The sequence below is a fragment of the Mesoplodon bidens genome (assembly GCF_964165515.1).
Source record: "Mesoplodon bidens genome assembly, chromosome: 2".
In the NCBI taxonomy this organism is placed as follows: domain Eukaryota; kingdom Metazoa; phylum Chordata; class Mammalia; order Artiodactyla; family Ziphiidae; genus Mesoplodon; species Mesoplodon bidens.
This window is the reverse complement of record NC_138177.1, coordinates 117,867,354-117,877,460: the sequence shown is the minus strand read 5'-3', so window position 1 is coordinate 117,877,460 and position 10,107 is coordinate 117,867,354. Positions and strand designations below refer to the sequence as shown.

The window sequence follows — 10,107 nt, the reverse complement described above, 5'->3', positions numbered from 1 at the left end:
ACTTATTTAAATCCACCACTGTGGAGTTCCTAAACAATCCTCTCATCAAAGTTTACCTTGTGGACAGCCAAACTCACATTGGGGAGAGGGGTGTTGGAAATGCCTTGTATTTTTTAATTACAGTTGCTCACATTACTTTGTTGAAAAAGAAAAATGGCATTAGACTTTAGTTGGAGGGTTTCTAATAAATATCTCTTATGACTTGGTGCAAGCAACAGAATTCCATCTGCGCTAGAATAAAGCAGAAAGAGGATGCATGGGCAGCTCATGGTGCCCAAGGGTTGCGTAGTAGTTACATCTAGAACCAGGGGCTGTAATGCTATCAGGCTTTTTCTGTGTCTTTCATTAACTACTCTTTGGAGGAGTCTGTATCATTTTTCTCTCCTGCAGGTAGGTTTCTACTTCTTTGGACTACATGGAAGAACATGGCTCATATAGTTTCTGAGTTTACTTATAACAAGTTCAGCCACCAGAAGAAAGACTAAATTTTTCTTTTGTTCCAAATTCTAAATTTTAGACACAGAACTCTTACTGGTCAAACTTGGTTAAGGTACTTACTCTCATACTGGTCAATTGTGGCTAGGGGACGGGAGTCATATGCATAACTGTGACTCCTGGGAGCTATATTTTTCACCATGCAGATGAGGCTAGGTGGATGTGAGGAATGATGGTGCTCAGAAAAAGAGGGGCTGGGGGACAACCCCAAAGATACACACTACAAAGATTGCTCACATTTAAGTGTTAATTTTCTTGATAAAGAAAAGAAGGATATTTCTTATTTATATATTATTTACTTGAAAGAATGGATTTCTAATGTAGATTTTATTAGGCATTACAAGCTTGTAGAGATGAATAAAGAGAAAAGAGATGTATAATGATGCTCTTCATATCACACTTGCGGATAATTACACATTCCATGTAAAAAATCTTTTGTTAAAAATTTGTTCAGGTTTTAATTTTCCTTGTTGGAAAAAAGATCCAGAAATATTCGGATACTCTCATTAATGGTAGGACATTATCCATTCAGTTCCTTGCATTCTTTAAATAAACATTTAACGAATACGTACACAGTGTGTTAGGTAAGAACACAGAAATGATTAAGATAGTATTTACTCTGAAGGTGCCCATAGTTCATCAGGAAGTCTAACATTAAAAATATCACACTACATCATGCTAAGTACAATAATAGAAGTATGTACCAGGGACAGTGGTGGCATAAAGGATGGAAAAATGCAATGATTTTATGTGGATCAGGGGAAGCTACAGAGAATGAAAAAGAGTTCTGCCAGGAAAAAGAGAGAAGAAAGGGTGCTTTAAGGCAAAGGAAATATGATCAAAGGCATAGATTTGTGAGACAACAAAGTCTGTGAAGAGAACCCAGACAAGATTCCGAGTCTAAAGAGGTAGAAGTAGCTTATGAGTATTCATTCCCCTTCCATCCTCCCCAATTCTTACCTTAGCTAGATTAATTACTGCCTTTATACCCCTGCAAGCTGACTTTATTTGGAACCTTCAGTGCTGCTCAGCAATCACACCTTATTTCTGTAGTATACTCTCTTTCATTCTCCTAGACAATTATTTCATTACTTCCCCTCTTTCTTTAAACTTTGAAAATTTCCTCCTCCATCCTGCCTGACCTTACTTTCCATATTACTAAGAAAATAGAAGCATTCTGCAGAAAACATCCCCAAGCTCCCATTTCTTCCACCCACCTAAGCATATCTGTACACATAGACTCTCTGTCCCCTGTGTGACTATGGATAAAATGTCCATGCTCCTATATGAGGCTTATCTCTCCTCTTGTACATGAGGAGACATCACTTGATTAAGACACCCCTTGAGCAATTTTCCCTTCTCTCTTTACTGGATCCATTCCCAGTAGCACAGAGATGGGCTGTTTTTTCCCCCTCCCACCTTAACAGAAGCAAAACACCAACCAAAAGACACCTCTCTTGATCCCACTTTCTCTTTGGCTGTTGCCTCACTGCCACATTCTTCTTCAGAGTAAGTCTTCTTGAAATAGCTATCTATACTTGTAATCTCTGATACCTGTTGTCCCTTTCTGTTTTGAACCCACACTAATCATGCTTTTACTCTCATCAGTTTACCCAAACTGCTCTTGTCAAGGTTACCAGTGACTGCCATGTTGCCAAATCCAATAGTCATTTCTTAATGCTTATCTTTCTTGACTCATTAGGACCATTAGACACAGTTGATCACTGTCTTATCTTTCAAACCCTTGTTTGACTTGAATTCTAGGACATTACACTCACCTGGTTTTCCTCCTTCCCTAGCCACTCTCAGTCTTGTTTGGCTTTTTGCTCCTTATCCTCTCAATATCTAAACTTTGGAGTGCTCCATGGCTCAGTCCTTAGATCTCCTCTCTAACTAGACTTACTGCCTTGCTGATCTCATCTGGTCTCATGGATATAAACATCAGCTATATACCCTTACTTAAGATGTGTCTCTTTTTAAAAGAGACTGGTTTGATAATCATTTACTTGGAATATTTTGGTACATTTAATGTAAATATTGATATATAGTGGTTAAATATCTTTAATTCAGTCAACTTTTAATTCGTTTTCTATTGGTTCTAACTGTTCTATGTTCTTTTTGCTCTCTCTCTCTCTCTTTTTTAACCATTTTGGGGGTTAATTAAGGAATTAGTTATGATAATTCATCTCTGAATTATCTTGTTAGTTATCCATTATTTTACTATAGTGTTAGTGGTAACTGCACCATACAACCTTGATTTGTTGAAGTCTAATATTACTTACATCACTTTCTGAATCTTAGAACACTGTAGCTCCATTTACTCACCTCTTTCCTTTTGTGTTACTGTTGTTGTGCATTTAATTCAATGTATTTTGTAACCCCATAAGAAATTATTGTTTTATAAGGCCAATATTAACTTAGATTTACGCATGTATTTACTCTTTTTATTGCTATTTCTTCTGCAATTACTGGGCTTCCACCTGAGATAATTTTCCTCTGCCCAAAAAATTATCTTTAGTGTTTTCTTTAATGTAGATAATGAATTCTTTAGTGTGCTGGTGATGAATTCTCCAAATTTTTGCTTTTCTGAAAGTATCTTTATTTCATATTTATTTTCAAAGAATGTTTTTGCTGAATATAGATTTCCGGGTTGACAGTTATTTTCTATCTGAACTTTGTATAGATTATCTCATTGTTTTTTGAGAAGTCAGCAATAATCTCTAGAAGCTTTTAAGAATTTCTCTGTTTTTTTCTATTTCCAGCAATTGTACAATGCCTAGGTGCCTAAGTATGCTCTCTGTTGTAAATATTTATCCTGCTTGTGGTTTGTAGAAATTCTTGAATCTATAGCTTGATGTCTTTTACCAGTTTTGGAAAATTATCAGCTATTGTATCTTCAAATATTACTTCTGCTCAGTTCTTTCTTCCTCTTTCCTTTTTGGAGCTTCAATTACCTGTGTATTAGATCCCCACACCTTGTCCATTTGTCTCTCTTTGTATCAATCTGGATATTTTCTTCTGATTAATCTTTCAGTTCATAAGTTTCCTCTTCAGCTGTGTCTCGTGTGCTGTTAAACTCATCTTAATTTCAATTATTGTATTTTTAAAATTTCTAGAATATCTATTTTTTTCTTTCCTTTCACTTTCCTTATATTTTCCATCTTTTCATTTAATTTTGGAACATATTAATAACAATTACTTCCAAATATTTTTTCTAACTCCAAAATTTGGATCTCCCATGTGCCTGTTCTGTGTAATTTTTTCCCCTTATTTTGTGGTCAGTTCCTTTCTTCTTTTTTCCTTTTAAAAAATTAACTTCTGGACATATGTACTAGTTTGATAGGTTTGTCATAACAAAATACCACAGACTGGGTGGCTGAAAAAACAGAAATTTATTTTCTCAAAGTTCTGGAGGCTGGAAGTCCAAAATCAAGATGTTAGCAGGTTTGGTTTCTCTTGAGACCTCATTCCTTAGCATGAAGACAGCTGCATTCTCACTGTGTCCTTATATGGTCTTTCCTCTGTGCATCCCTGGTGTCTGTCTATGTCTTAATCTCATCTTCTTATAAGGACCCCAGTCAGATTGGATTAGGGTCCACCCTCACAGTCTTGCTTTAATTTAATTACCTTTTTAAAGGCCCTACTTCCAAATACAGTCACATTGTGAGGTACTGGGAGTTAGGCTTTAAACATATGACTTTTGGGGGATACAGTTCAGCCTAACAGTACTGTTTATGAAGAATTGTAGAGATAATTTGAGGCTCTGGATAATGTTGTCTTCCTTCAGAGAGAATTTGCTCTTAGTTCTGGGAAGCAGTTAGGGACAGACCTCTTTAATTCAGTTAAGGGTTGTGCTGACCAACAGCTGGTCTTCAGTCTTGGTAGGGGCTGATTAGTTCCACTTTACTTCTGCTTCTAAGGTATATGCTTCCAAGGGCCCACTTGAAAACTTTAAGTGTATTCCAGGACCCCTCCTGCTTAGTGGGCCCTGAGTTTCAATTTTTGTCTCTCCAGACCTTCAGCTGCAGGTTGTGAATCAGTAAATGACTCATGAGGAATAGCAGTATCAAATTCCAGGCTAATTCCTCTGTGTTTTCATTCTCTTGAGCTTCTACTACTGGTAGCTTACTGATACCCTCAAGTAGATTTTTAAAAAATAGTAATATGTCCAGATTATTTTCTTTGTTCTTAGCAAAAAGGTAGGTCTGAAACAAGCCAATCCATGGTTTCTAGAAGGAGTAATCCCAGTCCAAGTCTTTGAAATTAATTATTTGAATACTTATTTACCAAAGGATCAATCAAATGACCAAATTCCTAATTTATCTTTTACTAAATGCCTGTGTTTCTTTAAAACATTTATAAAGTTTAAAAAATTTATATTGGATAAGATATTAATACTTTTAATAATTTTTAGCATTTTTGAGAATGTTAGGTGTTGATGTTTGCATTTTTTATAACAATTTTTTAAAATTAATTTTTAATGGAGTACGGTTGCTTTACAATGTCATGTTAGCCTCCACTGCACAACAAGATGAATCAGCCATACACATACAGATATCCTCTCCCTTTTGGACTTCCCTCCCTTTTAGGTTACCACAGTGCATTAGGTAGAGTTCCCTGTGCCATACTCTATGTTCCCATCAGTTGTCTATTTAATACATAGTATCAGTAATGTATATGTGTCAGTCCCAGTCTCCCACCCCACCCCTTTTCCCCTTGGTATCCATATATTTGTTCTCTATGTCTGTGTCTCTATTTCTACTTTGCAAATAAGATCATCTATACCATTTTTCTAGATTCCACATATGTGTGTTATTATACGATATTTGCTTTAATCTTTCTGACTTACTTCACTCTGTATGACACTCTCTAAGTCCATCCACATCTCCTTCATAACAATTTTTTTGTATTCAACTCTTTATTTTAGCAAAACCAGAAAAAACACAGAACATGCAGTGCTAGCATCTAAAACTAATACTTTAAGCAATTACTAAACTTACAGTGACTTGAGCTTCGATGTTTACATACAGCAAATTTAATTCCATTCTTATTTACTGAAAATATTGCTGGCTGACAAAACTGAATGTAAAAGTCACTGATTATGGCAATACACAAATATAACCACATGTTTGAGAACTGCAATTTGCCAGACACTGAAAACCAAACAAAACAAGGTATGTACTAAATAAAACTCTGAGAACCTTTGAAAACATGGACATTTCTTATCAGTGTTTAGAAGTGTTTCGTTAATATTTTAAGACAAAGGTATCAAAACCTTGTCATGTTGTAATTTCAAGTTGCCAATTTTGCCTTAAATTTTGTCAGAAAGTTATAGCTACCTACATTGCCAATGCTGGGTCTGCTTAATTTGACTCAAGTTTAATAGGACTTAACATTAAAAGCTCACACTACCCTGAAATGTTTTATTTCACATTTGGTGACATTCAACATTCAAGTGCGTTTTTGTACTTTTGGTCAAGTTTCTTTAAACTTCCAAAGAATCACTTTTAGGCTTACAAAAATAAACATTTGTCAAAATGTTCAATAAATATTACACAAACTAGCAGCAAAAAGTATCTAAAACCTGTCGTGTGCAAATAGTTTTCTTCTCAACTATCATTCCATGGTCCCAAATACAATTTTAGAATCTAGTTCTTACCATGCTGCGTTCAGCAATTTCCAAGAGACAAAATAAGATTGGAAATTTAAGAACGCGCACACAGACATATATATAAAATTCTCTGAACGTGCAATAAAATAAGTATTTTGTAAAAATGTATGGGCAAAATGTACAGGAGTCTAAATCTATACTAGTTGAAATAGCACCATAAAAAATGACCTCAATACTGTCAAGTGCACCTACAATAAAGTTTTAGAACAAGGCACAAAACGCTTGAGAATCTATTGCACTTTAAGAAATTTTTGCCTTCTGAAGCCATTGTAAAGATTAGCCTATAAAGATCACTATATTCCAACCACAAAATCAGCACAGAATTCCAAGTGGCAGAGGCATTTTTAGTTGGTGAACAATCATCTTTGGCCAAATTTAGCAGAAAGTGACTAAAAATACAATGGAAACCTATGCAACTAAAATACATTAAAACTGCACTATATAAAAATAACACCTTGTGCAGTTAAGTACATATTTCCAACCTGTGTGATCTCAAGGAGTTCAGCATTTGTTGTTACTCTGATTTACAAACTCTACAAGTGTAAGTCATTTTAACATTTCAACACAGCCTAAACAGAATAAAGAGAATCTGCATTAAAATAAAAGCCTGCTGCACAATCCCTCCTGCTCATATTCTCTTGACCAAAAAACATCAACACTAGCATGCATTAAAGACCAAAATCCAAGTAGGTCCTTAAAAGGACTGGTCACTGGCATGGTCAGCCATTTTACCATCTCAATTTTATTTATGGCAGTCATTAAAGACATCTAATTAGATAAAATTTCCCCTAAACACTTTTGTTATCCAAACTTTTAAACTTTTCCTATAATATGCCCACATTTGCCTAGCTTAGAATAACCTAAACATTAAAAGAGGAACTGCTGTATTTACTTGCATTAACTTCGAAGAGTGCTTTGAAAAACATATGGATGTATTCATAGATGCCACCTCATCATGACTGGAATAGCTTATTTAAAGATTAGAAGTGCCTATCCAGGATAGAGTGCGCAAGTCAGAACTTCAACTTAGTACAGTCTGCCACATTAGAAACTAATTCTGCTGTAAGATGTTTCCCTCCCCACTCTGCAAGTTATCAAAAAGTCCTAATGCAGGATACCATCCAAAATTTTTTCTTTATAATATCTACAAATGAATTGATGATTCCCGTTAAGTTGTATCACACCTGTGCGCCAAGGTTTGATTTTAGCCCAAGTTCAGTTGATCTATTTTGTCAAAACAATTGAAAACTCGAGCATTACTGAGGCAACAGGACATCAAAATAATAAGTTGCCTAAAGTTAAAGTCACAGTACATTAACAAACAAATGATCCTCAGTCACAAAATTATAAATGCAGTTTGGGATGGAGATAAGCAGGAGGGGAGTTAATCCAAACTACAGCAATTAAGTTTTCAAACCAACTTCTTAATAGGGTTGTTGACTGTTCCTTTCTTTTCTTCCTTTGGCTTTGAGGTCCCTTGAATTTTCAGGAGAATCACAGTTGGTAAAGTACTGCAGGTTCTTGAAGCTACACGGTATAGTCTGGTTAAGTTACATGTGGTTTCCATATTAGCTTTTTCAAAAGGGTGACTTTGCTGTGAAGCGGATTCAGTGGCCCCACCAGTCAACCCCCTGAGAACTGAAATTTCCTCCATATCCATCACTACTGTAGAAGCCTCCATAGCCACCTCCACCAAATCCTCTGCTGCTGCCATGACCACCTCCACCACTGCAGCTGCTGCTTGCATGACTACTACTAAAGCTAGAACTGCCAGAACCGCTACTTTGTCGATAGTCTCGGGCACCAAATCCTCCACTGAATCTCTTAGAACGCCCACGACTGCTACCCTTATAGTGGTGTTCATAAGCCATATTTTCTAACCAAGATGGCACTTCTTGTTTAGCTTCAACAAGAAGATCCAACAAATCCTTTGTGATATTTATATTTCTTTCATTGAAAAATGAGGTGGCCAGACCAAGGTTTCCTACACGTCCTGTATGGCCAATCCGATGTACATACTCCTCAATATCACTTGGCAAATTAAAATTGATAACGTTTCACATTTGAAATGTCTAGTCCTCTTGCTGCCACAGCAGTTGCCACTAGAATCGGGCTTTTTCCTGAGCAGAACTGGTGAAGGGCTTCCTCTCTATCTCTCTGTGATCGGTCTTCATGGATACTGGTACAAGCATACCCTTCATGGTATAAGAAACCCTCCAGAGAATCAGCACCCTTTTTGGTCTCCACAAAAACTAAAGTCAGTGAATTCTTCCCTGTTGTATTTAAGAGGTCAAGTAGAAATGACCGTTTATCTGACTCTTCTACCCAAACTACTTTCTGTGTGATGTTCTCAGAGGTAGAGCCAACTCTACCTATGGCCAGAAATATATATTCATCCAAGAAATCACGAGCAAGCATCTGAATTTCCTTAGGAAAAGTAGCACTAAACATCATGGTATGGCGGACACCCTTTGGTGGCATAGTATCTTCTTCAACTATACAACGTATTTGAGGTTCGAACCCCATATCCAGCATCCTATCAGCTTCGTCCAACACTAAGTATTTGCAGAAATCTAACCCAATCTTTCCTCTTTCCATCATATCCACCAGGCGTCCTGGAGTGGCGACTAACAAGTGACATCCACGTTCTAAGTCTCGAATCTGCTGACCAATATCAGCACCACCATATACCACACAAGGACGAACTCGAGACCAGTATGAAAATTTTCTGGCTTACTCATAGATCTGTACAGCCAATTCTCTTGTTGGGGCTAAAACCAAGTAGAGTGGATATTGTTTACAGCCTCCATACCTTCCATTTTCCTTCACAGCCTTCAAAGCTTCGCCTGGACCATCTGTATAAATTTGACTCAAGATGGGCAAGAGAAATGCTGCAGTTTTTCCAGACCCTGTTTGGGCACAAGCCATCAAGTCTCTTTTTCCTTTAATAATAGGAATGGCATGTTTTTGCACTGGAGTAGGACGAGTGTAACGAGTAAGCTCAATGTTACCCATGATAATTTCTCCCATCTCAACATCACTGAAACTTTCAATATGTGGAGGACAGTTATTGCCAGTAGCCTCTACTGGTATATCATATTTCTCAAAGTTAATCCCAGTGTTTCCTCCAGAAAAGAGTTCCTGCTCCAAGCGTTCACTTGGTGGAAGTGGTTTTGACCAATCGTCTTCATCTGACTTCTGACACCAACGACTGTGTCCACTACATTCAAATTTGCCAAACCCTGTTCTGTCACCACAACTGCCAATACCATCATAGTCATTCCGTCCACGATCGTCAAACCTTCCCCTTGACCCACTTCCTCGATCACTGAAGTAACTGGACTTTCCTCTTGAATCTCTAGACCCAAAACTGCTGTAGGCATCCTTGTCTTTACTACAACTCCACCATGAACTGTCCTTATCATAAAATCCTTTAGATGCTTCCCTGTTCCTTAAGTGAGGAGGTATATAGCGCCCTTTGCTTGCTGTACTTCCTCCTCCACTCTGATTATCAGGGGAGTTCAGGTCTAGACCAGAAAACTGCTGGTCTAGCCCGAGCTCATTTCCCGGCACATGACTCATGCCTGAAGAGAAGCAGGAACTCCCGGTCTCCTACTGCAGGTCTAGCGTATCCGGCCAGGCCGAAAGAGACCCAACTCGACCGCTTTACGTCAGTACGTAACCGGTGCGTCTTCTTCTTCCGTCCCCACCACCACCAACAACCCCTTTATCGCTACATTTACTTCTCTCCGGGCGGCCTGTGTTCGTTTGCTCATAACCTCGCGAGATCTTCTAATCAGTCCCGTTCCCCCAACGCTCTCAAAATTCGCGAGAGCTTTATTTCCCCCGCCCTCGCCCAAAGTCTTGGAATCTTTGGGAACTAGGGAAAACTCGGGGAGTACCTCTTTCAGCCAGTTGGAGGGGGGGGCTTAAACATTACT

General features: G+C 37.7%; 1 protein-coding gene across 1 annotated transcript; it reads right to left on the bottom strand.

Annotated features, from left to right (window-relative positions):
- Positions 1-7,135: 7,135 nt before the first annotated feature.
- LOC308606903 (ATP-dependent RNA helicase DDX3Y-like) lies at positions 7,136-9,869 on the bottom strand. The gene is given in 3 exon segments (XM_081218375.1): positions 7,136-8,221; positions 8,223-8,899; positions 8,903-9,869. Coding segments are annotated over 3 exon segments (1,971 nt in total). The 5' UTR covers positions 9,749-9,869; the 3' UTR covers positions 7,136-7,773.
- Positions 9,870-10,107: the final 238 nt, after the last annotated feature.